The sequence below is a fragment of the Canis aureus genome, chromosome 16 (assembly GCF_053574225.1).
Source record: "Canis aureus isolate CA01 chromosome 16, VMU_Caureus_v.1.0, whole genome shotgun sequence".
NCBI classification, from domain to species: Eukaryota; Metazoa; Chordata; class Mammalia; order Carnivora; family Canidae; genus Canis; species Canis aureus.
In genome coordinates, this window is record NC_135626.1 from 51729595 (window position 1) to 51749162 (window position 19568).

General features: G+C 46.6%; 1 protein-coding gene across 1 annotated transcript in view; it reads right to left on the minus strand.

Moving 5' to 3' along the window:
* Positions 1-14238, minus strand: part of LOC144286242 (uncharacterized) — a 156406-nt gene extending 142168 nt beyond the window's left edge. Inside the window, exons 1-3 of the mRNA XM_077852448.1 lie at positions 14118-14238; positions 10039-10580; positions 8418-8528 (exon numbers count right to left, since the gene is read on the minus strand). Coding sequence (XP_077708574.1) covers positions 8418-8528; positions 10039-10580; positions 14118-14238 — 774 coding nt within the window. The remainder of the gene's footprint in view (positions 1-8417; positions 8529-10038; positions 10581-14117) is intronic.
* Positions 14239-19568: the final 5330 nt, after the last annotated feature.

Sequence of the window (19568 nt, forward strand, 5' to 3'; positions counted from 1 at the left end):
TTTAAAAGACATTTGAATTTGTTTCTTAAATGGATTGCTAGGCTGCAGCATGTAGAATGGACTAGAACGGGCAAGAGGGAAAGTCTTCAAGTCAATGAGGGATTTATTGCAGGGGTTCACTGATTGTAATTGGCTACTGGGAGGTGATGAACATGGGGACAACAATAAGATTTGGTTAGTTTTCAGAGGAGGAAAACAAATGGAATAAAGTTTGGGTAGGAACTAATATTAGCCACTTGCTTGAAGGACTGTAAGCCTTTCCGTGATGACCTCCCTTTCTTTCTCCTTGAAAGAAATATTGGACAGAACTTCTAAATTTGCACCCAATACTCAGGATTTAAGAGATGCTGTGAATTGGCATAACCAAAGTGACATATAGACTTCTTTCTTAAAACATTACAGAATCCTCTAAGCCTTAATTTTCCTTCTTAAAAGTTTTTATAGATATTCAGGAACTGATTGGTGCCCCCATCAGAATTTGTTTCTACCTCTTGTTATAGCTGTTATCTTTATGGTAATTATTTATTTAATGTCTGGATAGCACTGAATTTTGGCTTCTTAAAAGAAGCTATTTATCATTTAGCTTTGTTTTCACAGCATCTAGAATAATACTGACATCTAGTCAATACTGAGTAAATGAATTCTCACACTGACAAAACACCCACATTCTGTAAAGAAAGATGCAATCCTTCTTGCTCTTTCTTGTTGTAGGATCTTGCAGGACATGCAAATTCTCAGGCCCTAGTCCTCCACCATCTAATCAGAATCTCTGCTGCCTGGGTCACTCCAGCTCATTCTGATGCACACTGAAGTCTGAAAACCCACTGTTTTTTTCCTCAAAATCCACTGCTTTTGTCTCAAGGTCAGGTAGACCAATCAAATGGGGTTTATTTTGAAAGTCAAGCTAGAATAAGAAGGATTCAAGTAGCCTATTTTAGAATCTCTTACCATTCTTTCTTCCAAATAATCTTTTTTTGCTTCAGGACAATGTAAGTGTTTTTGGTGTTGAAATTCTGGGGTGCTTGGATTGCTCAGTCAGTAGAGCATGCAACTCTTTTAAAAAAAATTTTATTTATTCATGAGAGACACAGAGAGAGAGGCAGAGACCTAGGCAGAGGGACAAGCAGGCTCCCTTGATGTGGAGTCTGATGTGGGACTCAATCCAGGGACTCTGGGATCGCGCTCTGAGCCAAAGGCAGACGCTCAACCACTGAGCCACCCAGGCATCCTGAGCATGCAACTCTTGATCTCAGGGTTGTGAGTTTGAGCCCCATGTTGGGTGTAAAGATTACGTAAAAAAATAAGATCTTTACAAAAAAATTCTAATTCTTTACAAAAAAAAAAAAAATCTGTCTATATGAGCGGTCAGCAAACTCTTTCCTGTAGAGAGCCAGAGAGTAAATATTTTAGGGTTACCAGGACATATGGTCTCTTCACAATTACTCAATTTTGCTCTTGTAGTATGCAAGCAGTCACAGCCCATAAATGAAGGGCATGTCTGGGCTCCAAAAAAAACAGTATTTTAGAGACTAAAATTTGAATTTTATGATTTTCAGGTAACACAAAATACTGTGCTGCTTTTGATTTTTTTAATGCTATTTAAAATATAAAAGCCATTCTTATTATTTTGTGGGCTGTACAAAAATAGGCATTAGAGTGGATTTGGCTCCCAGGATGTGGCCTGCCACCAGATGGTCTATGTAATAATCAAATACTGACACAATCTTCCAGGTATAGACTAAAAGACTCATTAATCGAGCATTTAATATGTGCCCAGTAAATAAGCAATATGAATAAAGTACTTGTCTTTGGGAACTTAAGAGTCCAGAGGAGAAAAGATATTAAAATTAACCAAATGAAGAGATAAGTAAAGGACATGACAGAGGACTGTAAGAAATAGTCACAGAGAAACCTACTTTAAGCAGGGTAACAAAGGTCTATCTGAGGAAGTACTGTTTAAATTGAGACCAGAAGAAAGAAAATTACTCATTGTATGAAAAGCCAGGAGAACAGAGTTATGGCCCAAAGAATAAAAGATCACTAGGACAGGGGAGCCTGGGTGGCTCAGTCAGTTGAGCATTTGCCTTCAGCTCAGGTCATGAGCCGAGGGCTCCCTGGATCGAGCCCTGTGTCAGGCTCCCTGCTCAGTAGAGAGCCGGCTTCTCCCTCTCGTTGGCTCTCTCTCACTCATTCAATCTCAAATAAACAAATAAAATTAAAAAAAAAAAGATCACTAGGACAGAAGGGTTTGACATATGTAGGGAGTGATGAGTTATCATTGAGTCAGCATCACTGAAACATAAAGGGCGAGGAGGAGAGGTGCAGGATTCAACGAGAAGCACAAGCAGGAAGCAAATCCTACAAGGCCTTGTCAGCTAAGTCAAGGGATTTGGGAAGAGTTTCACAAAGCGGAATCATGATTCTATTAAATGTTTTAAATGGCTATTCATTTTTGCTATTATGTGGCAATAGATTTGAAGGGGAATAAGAGAGATGGGAAGACTGGAAGAAGAATGCGTGTGTGTGTGTGTGTGTGTGTGTGAGAGAGAGAGAGAGAGAGAGAGAGAGACAGAATGACAAATACACATCAGGTTTTATTAAAACTGAAATACTAATAGCAAAAATAAAATCATTTTACAAACCTAAACTGATAAGCCTAATTGTAGAATTTAATAAAACGTTCAACACTAGAGAATCTGAGCAGTAATTTGGAGGTCAATGGAGTGAGATTTGACCTAAATACAGAACCAAATATTCTAGGAAGAGGATAGAAAGCTTCATTCAACATTTTCCATCAGCTAAACAATGATATTGTTTATATGAACGTAGATAAGAGAAAGAACTCCGAATGAATAGGTAGGTAGGCCTCATAAATGAGTAAGCTTTGATAGTTTACTGCTCATCACAGTGAACAGTTATTCAATCCAGCTCCGTAATGACATTTTTTCCTATTACCAAAGGCATTTATCTAATAACACGACCCTATTAGTAGATCTGTCTAAATTGATATTGAAAGGACAATTAAATCTGGCACTCAGGCCACGACCACTACTCACTGCAGTAGGTTGGAAGGTATTGAACGTCATTTTTAAAAAAGGTATACTGTTAACATTGGGAGCATTAACGCTAATTAGAGTAATGACTTCATTCAGCAATTTCCTTTTTTATGAGGCCATTTGGATCAGGCTCTCTCCTCCACATAAAAGGGCAAATCCTCACTAATTTAGATGATTACCTCATAGGAATGAATACTAAATGAAAACAGTACCACAGGCCCAGCCTATCAGTTTTTCCTCATTACGCCATGTCCCTATTACAGTGGAAACGAGATGAGAACACAGAAAGGTCTTCTTCTTCAGTGATTCACACACAGGTCTCCAGTCTTCTTCCCTGACAACATTTTTATGCTCAGAAAAGAAAGCCTACTTCATGTTTGAAAGTTCAGTTTTAAGAAACAAGTGTTGATAAATCTTTATTTAGATATACTAGGAATCCATTGTCACTAACTGAGGTAGATAACTGCTCATGTAAGTTTTGAGTTTTGTATTAATCAATTAAAGCATTGCTTAGGGGAAAAAAAGGCAACTTAAACCAAATTTTTCCATCAGTCTCTTAGATTTATGTCACGAGCAACAGACAGCCTATGTGTGACTGTTAGTTTCAAGAAACAATTGCTGTGCTTTGGGCTAGAGGCAGCATGCTGAAATTCATGAATTACAACTCTTCCGACAGGAGTCTTTGATGGCTCCAGGGACTGGAAATAGAATATGAAACTTTCACCTAAAGGTCATTGGCTCCAATTTGGCCTAAACTGGTAGTGACTAAAAGTTATTATCGATAGAGAGGTGTTCAGCAAGTGCTACAAAATGAGTCGGTGGTTTCAGTGTAATTTCTAAAAGACAGGTTTCTATGTCAGGAACTCATGATTACCTCATGCCCTAAGGTGGATAGTTTTAGACAAGAGTCAGGACACTGACTGCAAGGAGATATTCCACTGCCTTCTAGCCTTTTCAAATGGTGTTTTTAAATGGGAACAGCCAAAAGTTTTTGGGCAAGTAGCAAGAATGTTTGTCACTTGGTAGTTTTGTGCTTGATAGATGTAGAGATATATTTATATCTAATAAAGTCTCTCTAAATATCCTCGTGTATGTATAAAATGTGGCAGGTTTTAATGAGAAATGATAAAAAAGATTTTATTAAGACAATTTAATACTCTTGCCTTTCGAAGTGTGATCTGCAGATCAGCACCATCAGCATCACCTCGTTTATTAGAATAGCAAACTTTCGTGCCCACTCCAGACACATTGAATCAGAATCTGCATTTTAACAAGGCCTTCAGGCTATTCAGAGGCACAATAAAAATCTGAGGAGTACAGTGTGTCTAGAGGGCACATTGTACAACTGCTCACTGAACACAAAGTGTACTCAATGAACATATGTTGACAAAAATAAAGACCTGAATACTGTTTCTGTATGTTAGTTTCAGAACCTAGTATCCTGGGCTGTTTATATTACTTACGTTGTCACTTATAAGACTGGCTGCTTGGGGGATCCCTGGGTGGCTCAGTGGTTTAGCACCTGCCTTTGGCTCAGGGCATGGTCCTGGAGTCCCGGGATCGAGTCCCACATCAGGCTGCCTGCATGTAGCCTGCTTCTTCCTCTGCCTGTGTCTTTACCTGTCTCTCTGTGTCTCTCATGAATAAATAAATAAAATATTAAAAAAAAAAGACTGCCTGCTTACCTACTATGTTGGCAACCCCAGTAGACTTTAAGCTTCTAGAGAGCAGGGGCCCAACCAGACATCCGTTTTGACTCCAATCTAGGTTTTATCAGTTGAGTAATGGAACTTGAAATTATGTGTCTTCATTATCTTACGTTAAATTAAGTCATGCTAAATAGTCCTATTCTCATGCAACACTAATTTAAACAGACTGTGTTTACCTGAGAGATCTGAAGAGCTATCGTGATGCCCTGGATCATTACCCAGCAGTAAATTGCTAAACCACTATTTAATGACATTGATGGCTGAATACATGGTAAGGGTATTTTGTCCACTCCACTAAACTTGTTAGCAGCCACCAAATTAAATACTCAGACCAATTTTTAAAATGGCTTTGTGTGGAACATGTTGCTATTTAATACATTTCATTAAATTTGGTCAACATGAAACTGATTAACTGGGAAATATTAAAATTTGGATTATTATTTTATTTATATGAATGTTTATAGTCACTATTCCCAAAGGAAAAATCTAAAACACATTAACTTTATGAGGCTGATAAATCATTTAGCTTGAAGTTCAGCTGCTCCCTAGGATCTGGGGCTTCTATTCTAAAAATAAACAAAAAAATTTAATGCTGTATTGCACATTTTCCCCAATATACCTTTAATTGACCTTTTCAAGTTATGCAAATAAAAAGTTTATATATTTGGGTGCCCAAGGTTTTCATGAGAGGCTCTCAAGCCAGCTAGATACGTCAGCTGGGCAAGTTCCCTAAATTCTCTGAGCCCATATTTCAACATTTGTTGGTTTATGACCAACTTGATAAAACTACTCTGAGTATTTAATGAAATGGACATTAATAAGTTTTTTGGCTCATACGTACTTCAGGGATGTTTGCTACTCATTTCTGTTACTATTTCTACTATTACTATTTCCATTTCTTTTACTACTATGGCTACTACTACAACTACTACTTATAATACAATATTTGTGTTGAGATCCTTGGGTTTTAAAATAATTGAATACAGAAGATCCACTCCCACACAGTTCACCAGGTAACATCAAAACATAATGCTCCTCATTAAAGAAAACCTTAAAGATATTTAAGTCTACAGGCATAATCATCTTTTTTCTATTAATGCTAAAGTATCTCTATTACATTTAATCTGATCTTGGCGTTTCTCTAAGCATGGAAAATTAAACATTTGATTTTGATGATTAAGATATTGCCAACAACAACAACAACAACAACAACAAATATTGCCAACAACTGTGGCCCCCTACATCCTTTCTCTTTATAGAAAAGAATGGTCTTTTTATTAGAGCCTCATTTTTCCTTCTACTTAGAAGCAGTATAACCTAGAATGAAGACCACAACTTAGACAAACAAAGGTTAAAATCTGGGCTCTGTCACATAGTAGCTGCGCAACCCTGAGCATGCTATAACATTTATAAAACATACAGAGATAATAATAGTACCCTTCCCATAGACTCATGAGGATATTATATGAGTTGTTGCACATTTTATTTGCATAACATTCCACATGGTGCAATGGTCATGACTAAGTAACTGATAAATGCTATTTTTATTGCCTACACCTAAAGTATTAAAAGGTGAAGAGCAGAGTTTCTGCCCAGTGGTCATACTAATTTAATTGCATGCTCAGTAGAGGACACATATCAATGGCTTGATTTTAGAAACTAGGGAACCAAGACTGCCTCAACCTTTTAGGTTATCTTTTCTCTCATCTCCAGTATTGGGTTCTCTGGAACCCTGACAAATATGATGGCCTTTAACTTGCCCTAGATCATGGTAACTTACTAACTTTCTAACTCCATTCTCTTACTCATTGCTTTTGCCGTCAGAGTCAGAGAGGGTCTTGACCAACCATGTAGTTCAAACTCTCATTCCAGATGTTCCAGTTATGTCTGCTTTTTCTGTGTTCATTCAGCCTCTGTTTTTAACATTTTCAATGTTGGACATTTCACTATATAATTACGTAACCCATTCCATTTCTGGGTAGTTCTTAATTATGAGACATTTATTCCTACTGCTGAACAGAAATCTTTGTTCCCTATTACATAAAGCTAATGATACTGATTTTGGCTTTTGGAACAGAATAGAGTAAGTCTACAGGTTCTTCTGCATGATGCAGCTTTAGATATTTCAAAATTGCTGTCATTATTTTATTCTTAAAATGTAGTGTTAAATAGAATTGAATATGGTGTTGGAGATACGGTTTTATCAGTAATGAAAATGGGACTATTACTTTCTTCTCTGATTTAGATATTATCTAATTATCAAATAAAATTTGAATGACTATGTTGGGTTAGGTAGAAATAATTTATTTTTAATCCAAGTTGTAAGATGAGATTGCCAAAAAGAGTATGATGGTTTTCAAAATTTATGTGCCCCTTTATGATCCATGGACTTTTTTTTAAAGCATCAACTAATTCAAGAAAAAGGTTTCCCCTCTTGTTTTCTGTAAATAATTGCTGATAATTTAAAAAATATTTTATTAGCATCTTGTACTACAAAAGTGGGCTTCCCTTTATAAAGGACCAGTTTAACAGGGTCTCCTGGTAAACAAAAGTTCCTGGACTGTGTGTGAGAGAGAAAAGATGACAGATGAAAGCTAACCTAGAGCTATCAATTAGGTCTTGTTGGTAAGTGCTGGCCTGGAACTGACAGCTATACCTTGGTATTCTTCTGCCAAACATCAACAATTTCTTAGCACACCAACTTCAGAGAAGGTCTCTCTATGACTGATGATATCAAGAGAAAAAACAGACCACTCTCTGCTGTATCTTTCCTATTGCAGCTTTAGCCTTGCTTCATCTTTTCACCTTCTAGGTAAGAATTACTTAGAAACCCTGTCAGAAAATCATCCCTGCCCTTCAGAGTATTTAATCTATAAAGAACTCTCACTTCCTTGAACCCTCTTAAAAAACATCTCTTGGAAGACCAAATTCTAAGGCTTCCTACTGAGATGTCACACAGTTCCCTGTAGGTGTGAGCTTTCCCTCATTGTGATGAGTCAATGAACCCACATTGGTTCAACGATATGTATGTTCCTGCTGATTTTGGCTGCAAGGTGCTGATATCTTGTTATGGAAGTGACAAGTAAAATGAGAAAGACTACCTAGAATTTTACCAAATGTAAACCTTCCTATAAATTTCTTATGGCCTATGAAACCAGGTATAATAAATCTACACACAATGATACCAATTTGGACACTATATCCTTTAATAAAGGCCCATTTATGCATGTTACCATGAACTGAATGAAAATCATTTTCTGATGGGAATCCTGCTAATGCTTTCTCTAGAGGCTCATTCTTGACATTCCTCAGAACAGAAAGTAGATGACCTTTTGTTCAGGCACCTGTCTTCTGGCACCTCAGTTTTTATAAGAGAATCAATCCTATCTTCCACTCAGCTGATAAAGCATTTAATGCTCCACTTGACTGGCAATAAGGGCACCAGTACATCAGGTACACGTCAGAAGGATGATCTTGGACTTACGGCTGTTCGATATATTTCAAAAGCACAGCACAGACCTGCATCCAATTCAAAACTAAATGCCTCTCCCCCATTTCCTCTTAAAATCATGTGAATCAGACACTTCTGAGCTAATAATTAAAAAAAAAAAAAAAAAAAAAGGAAGAAAGAAGAAGAGAAAGAAAAACCCACCTCTCCCCACTCCCCAGCCTCCTCCAGCTTCTTGACTAATACCTCTGGGCAGTTCACTTCAGAATGGAGCAGATTCCTGAGTGCACAATGGCAAACTGGCAGACAAGTCCCCTGTCACAGAAAGCACAGGCGACGCTTTCTTTGTAAAAAAAAAAAACAAAACAAAAACCCCCCCCACACACACAGGAAAATACAGAGGCTGGAACAAAAGACAGGGTCCCCGCACAGCGAGACGAGGCATCGCGCGCCCGTCTTGCGCGCGCCTCCGCCCGATCGTCGGAGCGGCCTCGGCATCCGCCGGCGACGACCCCGCGTCCTCCCCGGGCGGGCGGGCGGGCTCCGGCTCGGGGGGCAGAGGCCGCGCCGCGGGCAGCCTGGGGCGGGCGCCCCGGGGGTCGGGGCCATTTCAAACTTAGCATATTTGGTCTCAATTAGGTGGAAAATGGAGATAAGGCGGGCGCAGCCCGAGGTCTCGGGGCGCCGTGGCAGGCCGGGGAGCGCCGGCTCAGCAGGTCCCGGGCGCCCGGCCGAGCCCCGCAGCCCCGGGGCCGAGCCGCAGCCCCCCGCGCAGCCCCCCGCCCGGACCCCGGCCCCGGCCCCGGCCCCGGCCCGACCCGACCCGCGGCGCCGAACAAAAGCCCCAGCCTGGCGGGCGGCCCCGCGGGGGGCGCGGCAAGTTGGGGCTCGCTCACCTGGAGCCGGGCGCCCGCGAGGCCCGGGGCCCGCTCGTCCCGCCGCACCTGGCCATGCTCCTCGCTCCGGCTCGCCGCGGACCACCTGTGCCGGCGCGCCCCGTCCTCCCGTCGGCGGCCCCGGGCGCGAGCAGAGCAGCCGCGGCCCGGCCTCCGCGCCCCCCGCACGCGCCCCGGGCTCTGCCTCGTCGAGCCGCGCGCAGCCACCGAACCGCCGCGGACGCTTTTGTTTTCCCTCCTCTCGCAGACGAGGCGCGCGGCGCTCGGCCCGCCCGCCGCAGCCCCCACCTGCAGCCTCCGCGCCGCCCGCCCCGCCGGGGGCCTGCCCATCGCCCCGCGCACCCCGCCCGCCGCGGGCGCCGGCCGCTCGCTCCGGGGCTCCCCCGCTCGGGAGGGGGCGGCCCTCGGCGCGGTCAGGTGACCCCCGGCGGGGCGCGGCGCGCGGGGCGCGGGGGGCGCGGGTAGTACACGCGCGGGCACAGTCACGGCACCACGCGGCGAGGGCGCCCGAGCTCCTGCACGCGAAGGCACTCGGGGCCCCCTGTTCGCCCCGGAGAGAAGCTAACACAGGACCACGAGGTGTAATCAAAGTTCTCGGTGTGGATCCCGAGGCCGCTCACTTTCAGAACCGCCCGACTCAACAGTGGCGGCAGCGCTCCCTCCCGGGGTAACGGGCCCCGGGGCGGCCACGAGGGCGGAGGTTAGGGCGACGGGCCCCCCACCCCCACCCCCACCCCGGCGGAGGGTCTGTCCCGCGGGGGGCCGCCCGGAGGGGGGCCGAGGGGATGTCTCTGCGGAGATGTCAGTGCGAGAGCAGAAATTTCCGTGCAAACCCCAAGAGCTCCAGAAAGCGGCGCGGGGGGGGGGGGGGGAGGCGGGGAGAGAGGAGCGCACCAAACCCCCTCCCTCGAAACGCAGGGAACACTTACCTGCCAGGTATGCGCCCCGACTGCCAGGTGGAAGGAAGCAAGCCCAGGACGCAGACGAGGTCGCGGGGGTGGGGGTCGTCTGAGCCCGGCTGATGCACACCAAGTAATCCACGGTGGGGGGTCCGGAGCCCCTCGCCCCATTCCCCGCACTTTCCACCCGAGGCCAGCCCCGGGCTGCGCGCTCCGGCCGCGCGGAGATGGCGGGAGCTCGCCGCGGGGGTTCCCAAGTGCCGCGTCCCGGAGCTCCAGGGCGCGCAGCCCCGACGCCGCGCCTCGCCTTTCTTTGCTGCGCAACGCCGGCGCGAGCCCGAGGTCCCCGCCGGCATCCCCTCTGCAGGCCCGGACAGCGCCCGGGGCAGCTCGGCCCGCGGCCCGGAGCTCGTAGGTGCGCGGGGCCGGGGAGGCGGAGGGAGAAGCGCGGAGCGGCGGGCGGGCGAGCGGGCGAGCGGGCGAGCGGGCGAGCAGCAGCCTCCTCCGGCCCCGGCAGCCCCGCGCGCGCCCGCGCCGCCTCCGCGCTCTGCCCGCCGCCGGGCCATTCGGCCCTTATATACCAGCCCGCCCGGGGGCGTGGCCGGGGCGTGGCCGAGGCGGGTGGGGGCGTGGTCTGGGCGTGGCCTGAGCGGGGCAGCCAGGGAGCCGCACTGCTTCCTGGGAACTGTAGTTCCCTCCACCCCATCCCAGCTAATGCACAACAGCTGTCGGCATGGTTGCCGCTCGCCCTCAACAGCGGTGCCCCCTTGCGCCCTCCCTTCGCAGGGAAGGCTGGGATTCCCGCCTCGCTGTCAACTCCGTTAGATCTAGGCTGGTCCTTGATGCACAAGGTGGGGGACCTCAAGCCCCCTAAACGCCTCCCGCGATGACAAGCCTGGAGTCAGACAAACCGAGCTAGGTTGCAGTCCCAGCCTGCCATGAACCGCCCGTGTGACCTTCAAGGAAGCGTGTGACCTGCGAGGCTGCAGAAACTGAAGTCTGATCAAGAGCATGGCAGCTCCTCAGATTCTTCATCTGAAGCAAAGGATATTAGAGTTTGCTTCATCTGAAGCAAAGGATATTAGAGTTTGCTTCCATCTGAAGCAAAGGATATTAGAGTTTGCTTCCACCGGACAGAGAGAGCACAAGCAGTATTAACCTCACGTTAGAGACAAAAGCAAAGCTGGGAACAGTTAGACAACTTGCTTAATGTCACAGAGCAAACAACGGAGTCTGGACTCGAACCGAGAGTTCTCTCAGAGACATCTCCACTTTCTCCACAGTTCCAGATGGTCTGTCTATAAATCCCCCTGCAGCAGGACTGAATCCTCTCACTCTTGTGCTAGCTGCACTAGGGTTCATTTCAGGAAGAGCGGGTGCTCTGCACAAGCTGGTATAAGAATGTGGCTGAGGGATGCCTGGGTGGCTCAGGGGTTGAGCATCTGCCTTGGGCTCAGGTTGTGATCCCCGAGTCCCAGGAATGTTGCATTTAAGATGCTACAGAAATGCTTAGGAGGGGCAGTCCAGTGGGCAGCAGTTAGAGATATGGCCCTGGGACATTAGAGGAAAGTGAAGGCTACGGGTAATCGACAGTATTTCAAGCTATGGGGCTGGATGTCAACTCTAACAAGATAAAGATGCCTAAATATAGGTGAGGTTAATGTCAAGGAAAGGTTTCCTGGGGATATGATTTTTAAGTATCAGTTTAAAGACAGATTTTCTAAGATGATGTAAAGCTGTATCATCTTTGCAAGCATTCGATCTAACACTGCAGCCACACATTCACTGAAGGACAAATATAACAGAACACAGTGTAATGAAATACACTGAGCTGAAAGACTGATTTTACCTTATGGAGGTCAGGAGTCATGCTGTCCTCAACATGGTTAACAGCCCAGCAAAGGTGATGGGGACAGGATGAGTTCGGGTGTTCCTGGGTCCAGATCTTAACACTGTTACTAAATAATTATTACCTTAGTTAAGTACCTTAAGCTAAGTTTCAGCATATTCTTTGATAAGTAAGCATACCATGGTTATGGGACAAGAAATAACGTATGGGCTATATGTCTAGCACATCTTATGCATTCATTAAAGGAGAGTTGCCATTATTTATTTTCATTGTTATTTTTGTGACTTTCAGTATTAACCAGGTTAAAGCTACATTTCTAAGGATAGAACAATACTGATTTCTATCATCAAAGTGACATATGTCAGAGAGAGAAACATTTCTGATCTGAGACACTGAAAGATCATCCCATGGCTTTTCTAGGTGATATAATGCAAAAAGTAATGGCAACAGGGCCCCTGGGTGGCTCAGGGGTTGAGCGTCTGCCTTTGGCTCAGGTGATCCCAGTGTCCTGGGGTCGAGCCCCTCATCAGACTCCCTGCATGGAGCCTGCTTCTCCCTCTGCCTGTGTCTCTGCCTCTCTCTGTGTGTCTCTCATGAATAAATAAATAAAATTTTTTAAAAAAGTAACGGTGACACCCTTCTCCCCTGTGAGCCTCCCACCAGAAAATCCAATGTGCTCCTGGCGAGGGAGTGTGGGGGAAGTGGGGTTTCCACCCTAACGGTGGGATGGAGGGACACTCTTCACGGGAGCTGAGTGGATGTCTTCTTTAAAAAGAAAAAATTTTTTTTTTTTTTTTGGTCACACAAAACCCAGTTGTGAAAGGAAACGAAAATGCCAGCCCTGTTTGACAGACATCAGATTTATGATCATTTTTTAAAGCCTCAAGTACGTCACAAGAATTGGCCCACCCACTGTACTGCCCCAACTGTAAACAGGGCCCGCTGCCCGGTGCCTGCCTCCCCCCCTATCGGATCTGTGGTCCCCCACCTCTGGACAGCCCTTGTTTCCCTCCCTCGGTCTCTGGTGGGTTAGAGACGCCTGGCTGTATGGAGACGAGGAGTGCCCCGTGGAGCTCTGCGGGCTAAACCCCTAAGACAAACACGGCCCGCTCACGCCTGCCCCGTCTGCAGGCAGCCCGCAGATGCTAATAAACACGGTTGAGGTTTATGGTCTGCCCATCGATTTCTCCATCCATCTCCTACCCGACAAGTCAGGAGATCTTTTATTCCCCCCTGCTCTTAGCGTACGAACTCAGTAAACTGTTGTCAGGCTTGGCGATACGTTTATGAATTTTGGCCTCCAGATGTGGCTGGAAATAAAAGTAAACACAGGGCATGAACAACTGCATTTCAGGTTTGTGCCCTGCGAGGCTGAGTCTGCAGAACCGGGGCCTGGAGAGACTCGTGTGCCCTTTTCAACGAGACACCAGGAGATAGGTAGCTTTCCTAAAGGTAGGGATGCTATTCTGGGCAGGAGGGGGATGCCAAGGTCATCGGGAAATGTGAGGGCAAGGACTGGAATGCAGGGATTTGGCCCCTTATCCAGAGTCACTCACAATCCGGCCCCTGCACCGCTGGCCCGGGGCCGGCGGGGCGGGGGGGGGGGGGCGGGTGGTCACAGCTGTGTTCTCCAACTCCAAGTAGGACGCAAACCTGGTGGGTGGGGGAAAGGCTTCAGATTGGCAAGAATTCTAAAAATCCCTATCATGCGATCTACTTTGCTGGTATCATTTATCCAGAAAGAAGACACACGGAGGTGTTCAGAAAAGAGGCAAAGGGGTCAAGCGTAAGCGGATAGGTCTGTCTATTCCAACCATGAACCAATAGGTTTTATTTGAGTTTGCGAGTCAAGAATAGTAGTGGGGCTAGGGAGCCTTTAAATCAGAAGGTCAGCTCACCCATCCCTAGTGAGAAGCAGAGAGAAAGTAACACGCACCTCTGAAAAACGCAATGTGTTCTAAGTTGGCATTTCTTCTGCTTTTTCGTTAGAGGAGAAAAAAGGGAGGGGGGGAGACAGAGTGCTAGGCAGAGCATTTGGCTGAAGTGGAATACCGCATGTCTTTTTGGAGTGTATTTGTTTTAGCAAAGTAATAAAACAAAAATTCATAAGGCAAAGGTTTTCTTGGTAACAATTCAGTGGAAATATTTGTGAAGTCGTGACCAACTGCACATACTGAAGATGTTCCCCCTGGAAATGGCTTGGCGAGGTGACAGGCTGGGCATGTGGACTAACGAGGGGGCAGCGGTCACTACAATCCACCTTTGTTCAGTTCCAGGGAAGAGGCTAATAATTCATCTCCAAACATCGAGTAACGGACCAACATCTGCATGAAAACTGGATCCAGTAAGCCAGCGAGAATGGTTGCTCTGGGGGAGGTCATTAGCTCCACGCGTGGCACTTGCGTGGTTTGGGTTGTACCTATCTGGAGTTTATATCTTGTTTTGTTCTTGAAGACGAACCTGAAAAATCTAGTCCTTGGATAAGAAATCACAGAATCATTGAATTACATCCTCAGGAAGATTCACGAAAGGTCAACCATGAATTCTCTGCCTCTGTACTTCGATGTCGGGGGTGGGAGGGGGGCACAATGCATGCAGCAAGCTAGTTGGCTCAGTGTACAGCCCTGAAGTGTGCTCTGACATTCTTTTGGAACTACGTGTTGAGATATAAAGATGGGAGATCTTTAGGTTGTACCTAAGAATCCAGATTTCTGGATAGTTTCGAAAAATGAGAAGATCCGCAGCCCCATACGTGTATTCCTACACGGGAACAGTAGCCACCTGAGAAGCAGCTGGGTGTGTGCCCGCCAGCATACTGTAATCTATACTAGGCCAAAGCACCGGCCTTTTTCACTCACTTGGGTTACCTCTGTGGTCCCTGTAGGCATTTGAATTTATAATCCCTGGTCAAAAAGCATCTCCACTAGACACTTCTCTTGATCTCTTTCATGGCACTGTCAAGGATGGATTTTGATCCACTCAGCCCTCCTACCTACGTAGAAATAACATAGTGTAGTATAAAGGGGATCAAAGATAAGAGAAGATCAATGACTGGCCCTCTTGGATTTCTTGGTGCAAGCCAGTAGAACTTTCAGTGCTATGATACTTCAAGGTCTCTAACCATGAAGTGCTTTGAGCAGGTGTGTCTTTGTGCATTATAGATGCTACTTAACTGCAGCATGAAAGGACCCAAGAAAGCATCCAACAGACACAAGTCACCCCTGTCTCTCTCTCTCCCTGACATTTGCCATGGGTGGATCACAGTATTAATGTGTTTCAAGGGGGCACAATCTCTTCAGGGGGCTACAATACAATAAATGTGTTCGTATAAGGACCCAGGAACCAATGGGAAGGAGCTCCCACTGGCCAAATCTGGGACATTTTGAGCACCAAATAATTAAGTGAAGTAGAGAATTATAAACCACTCAAGAGGGGGATTCCTCGCTGGCTCGGCGGTTTGGCGCCTGCCTTCGGCCCAGGGCATGATCCTGGAGTCCCAGGATCGAGTCCCACATCAGGCTCCCTGCATGGAGCCTGCTTCTCCCTCTGCCTGTGTCTCTGCCTCTCTCTGTGTGTGTCTCTCATGAATAAATAAATAAAATCTTTAAAACAAAATGAAAAAAAAAAACCCACTGCAGAGCTAGGTATTCATGAGTCCATGCCGAGAGTGAACAGACTCATTTGTTTATTATATAAATAAGTAGGGAAGCGGGGTGGACTCTTGCTAATAGTACAATGCCAAGAACCAAATGATAAATGTTGAGGGAGCATTGGAGGTGGAAAATTATTTGCAACCATCATGGTAAAGACTGGATGAAGCAAGAATCATCACTGGATGCTAATTTTAGGAGGAAATGTAGATGAGGATCTCTGCAGGGCTTTAAAGTATCTCCCCAACAGACTGTTTATTAGTTACAAGGAAGAATAAAAACACAGTAATGATATACACTGGCAAAATCAGGACGACACCTTACATGGGCGGTCAAAATTAACATCACCTGTCCCAGACAGATGGACATTGGGTACCTCTAGACGTGTCACGCTATGAAAGACACCATACTACCTATCCAGTAGTCCCACAACATACAACCTCAGTCTAACCACAAGGAAACTTCATGTACAAAATGAATTTTCCATTAACGAAATGGGGAAGGGGGGGCTGTACTCTTCAAAAATGCCCATCTCATAAAAAACAACGGCTGTGGGAATGTTCCAGAATAAAGGGAGCTGAGGACACATGACACCTCCATGCAGTAACTGACTCTAGACTGCATTCTGCACCAGAGGGAAATGGTTATCTATGATCAGAACAATTGATAAAACCAGGACATGGGTGGAGAGTACACAAAAGTACCACAACAGTATACATTTTTGAAGGTGGTCTCTAAAACATGGCTATGTACGAGGATATCCCTCTCCTTAGGAAACGCACATCCGTGTATTTAGAAGTAAAGGCCCAGGATGTATATAACTTACCATCAGGTGCTTTAGGGGGAAAAAAAATACAGAGAGAGATAGAGCAAATGATAAAGCAAATAGGGTAAAATGTTAAAAACAGGTGAGTCTGGGTAAAGGGCGTAGGAGTGCCTCATCCTATTTTTAGAATGTTTGAATTTTTTCCACAAAGTTTAGAATTATGTTAAGCACGTGCATGGGTATGCGTATAAAAACAAGACAGCATGCAAGCATACTTTAAGCTCAAATCTGTGGGACAAGCCACGCAGAGCAGAGGAGTGAACACCAACTGGCAAAGTCGGGAAGGTTTAATGTGGTTCTTACAGACAGGTAGCTCTCGGAGTTCAAAAGGTGGGGCTTTCCAGAAAAAGGTTAACAGGAGGCGCCAAGATCTAGCGACTGGAACCTAAGTGTCTGCCTGGGGTGGGAAGGAATATTTCCCAAAATGGGCTCTAATGCTGGAAAGACTGTGAGCCAATGGAAGACCAAATGGCAGCTTAAGGAGCTCACCTTCAGGATCAAGAGTAGGGTGGGGGCAGGGGGTGGCATATGCAAAAAGGTGCATAACCTACTGGTGAGCAGGACAGACTGGAGAGACGGGCACCAGGAAAACCAGGTGGGGGCCACTGTCAAAGTCAAAGAGGTTGGTGGTCACCTCATGGCCATAAAATTAAGGTCAGCATCCCACAAGATGAAGGCACAGGACGCATTGTTAAAAGATTGACAACATCAGGCCTCACACAAACAGGCTGTGTTTTTCGAATACTTAGTAGATAAGATATTGACTCATTACTTGGCCAACAAGAGTCTGAAAATACCTAATAGTAATGCGGGTCTTCACAGTAGAGAGGGTGAGGAGCTCTGGGGATAAGGTGTCAAGCTCCCATCCAGGGCGGGTCCTCGGAGGATGGGGCAGGGTGGTGGTGGGGGGGGTCAGGGGGAAAGAGGAAGGGTGGATCAAAAGGGCTGTACAAGTTTGGGGAACAATAACCCTGCGCTTAATTATAACACATTTGTTAAAGACGGCAGCGTGGAACGCACTCCCAGGAAGTGCAGAGAGGAACAAGCCATAATAAACCCTTGTTTTTACAGAGCCAACGTCGCAGGTATATATTAAAACGGTAGTGACCAGCGGAATGCCAGCCAAAAGGCAAAAAAGATAATAAAACTTAATGTGGAGGTCCAGACAAATTATTTTACCCCAACGAGAAAGAAACCCAAGGCAGAGGCCAGCCTGGGGGCAAGGACACCTCGGACATCAAAAGTAACGCACTTGAGGAGGTAGGTATAAAAAGAGATACACAGAGTGGACATTTGAAGAAAAATCCAGGCTACAGATGCAAGTTTCAGAGCTGGTGGTTTTTTTTTTTTTTTTTTTTTTTTTTTTTTTTGAGGGGTGTGACCACAACCCTGGCAGCGGATTGGACTCTAGAATAGAAACCTGGGGCTGACGCTCAACCCCTGAGAGCAGAGGAGGGATGGGGGGAACCTGTGGGTGGTCAGCGTGGAACAGGCCAGAGCGCACACAGGAAGAACTGAGAAAAAGGCCACTGGGTCTGAAGTGGTTTGGAGGGGATCACCCAAAGAGTGGGAAAAGCCGGAGTGGGATTTCCAAGAGGAAGGGATGGGTGAGGTGTTGCAATCGCATATGGGCCTCCCAGACATCTTTACCTCTCTGCATACCGCGGGGGAGAAAAGGGGCACCTGGGTGGCTCAGGGGTTGAGCGTCTGTCTGCCTTTGGCTCAGGGCATGATCCCAGGGTCCCAGGATGGAGTCCCGCATAGGGCTCCCCGCAGGGAGCCTGCTCCTCCCTCTGCCTATGTCTCTGCCTCTCTGTGTCTCTCATGAATAAATAAAATATTAGAAAAAAAGAAAAAGGAGAGGGAAGAAGTAAGTGGCTATGTCCAAGAACACCTTTCAGCTCAGAAAGGGGACATGTTGGCGGAGCTGGTGGGAGGCAGAATGAATGGGCTGGAAAGGGTCAAGGTGAGGAGGTGGCCTGGACACACCTGAGAAGCAGTGCTTCTGAGCTCTCTCGTCCGTATTTGCAATCTGGGGGAGGAAGGGGTTAAGCAGGACAAGGGGAAAGGAGCAGAGAAGTGGGGAGGGGAGAGAGAGGCAGGAAGAGCCTGTGTATAGTGGAGAGGACATGAGGAGACCAGGCGATGGGCCCTGCCTGATAGGGGTATTTTTTTTTAAATCCCATTGGGAGTCCCCTCCCTTGTCTTCCTCCCATTCTACCTGTGTATCATTTACCCCGTTTAGTTAGAAACCATGGCAACAGGAAGCATGAAGAAATGACTGAAATGCTAGGAGGACATCGTGCCTCGTGGGGCCATACTTCTGTTTTCTGGGGGAACTGTATCCTTTTAGCAACAAAGAGTGAGATGTCAAGCAGGCTGCTGCTGACTGTCCCACAGCGGATCTGACCTTTACGGGACAGACAAGCCGATCGCAGCAGGTGGACCAGGCACAGCCAAAGCCCAGGTTCCCAGTAACAGCCCAGCTCTGGGGACTCTGAGGCTAGGAGACTCCTTTCCTGGCTCACTCTCGGGCTCCCAGGGTCACCGCAGCCCTGCTCTCATGCACGGTCCTCCTTCGCATCCTACAAGTCATGAGCGATCCACTTCATCAAAGGATGTAGGAGAAACCTGGTTGAGAGTCTGCTGCTGCTCTGGGGTCTTAGTGAGTAGCTCCCTGCTCTGCATCCTTATCCCCACCTCTACTCAGTGCTTCGAGGCCCCAAAATCACAGAACAAGGTGCTACAGATTGAATATTGTACCCCCCCCAATATTCGTATGCTGAAACCCGAAGCCCCAGTGTCATGGGATTTGAGGACGGGGTGCAGGCCCCATGATGGCATTGGAGCCCTTATGAGAGGAGACGTGAAAGAGCTTGCTTTCTTCACCCCGAACCCCCCTCATGATGGGAGAATGAAGCAGCCACCTATAAGCCATGAAGAGAGCCTTCACCAAGAACCTGACGACGCCGGTGCCCTGATCTTGGACTGCCCAGCCTCTGGAACCCTGAGAAATGAGTGTCGTTTAAGCCGCCAGTCTATGGAGGTTTTGTCATAGCAGCTGGAGCTGACCATGACAAAAAGTAAAGGTTTTAAGACGAACACACAACTGTGAGCCGAGGGCTGGGGGGGTATCCACTCTTCCGCCCACACGATGTGACGCAGCCCATCATGTCGGAAGCCTGATGCCAGCCACACGAGAGCGTCTGTGCCACAAAAAGTACACTCAGCCCGA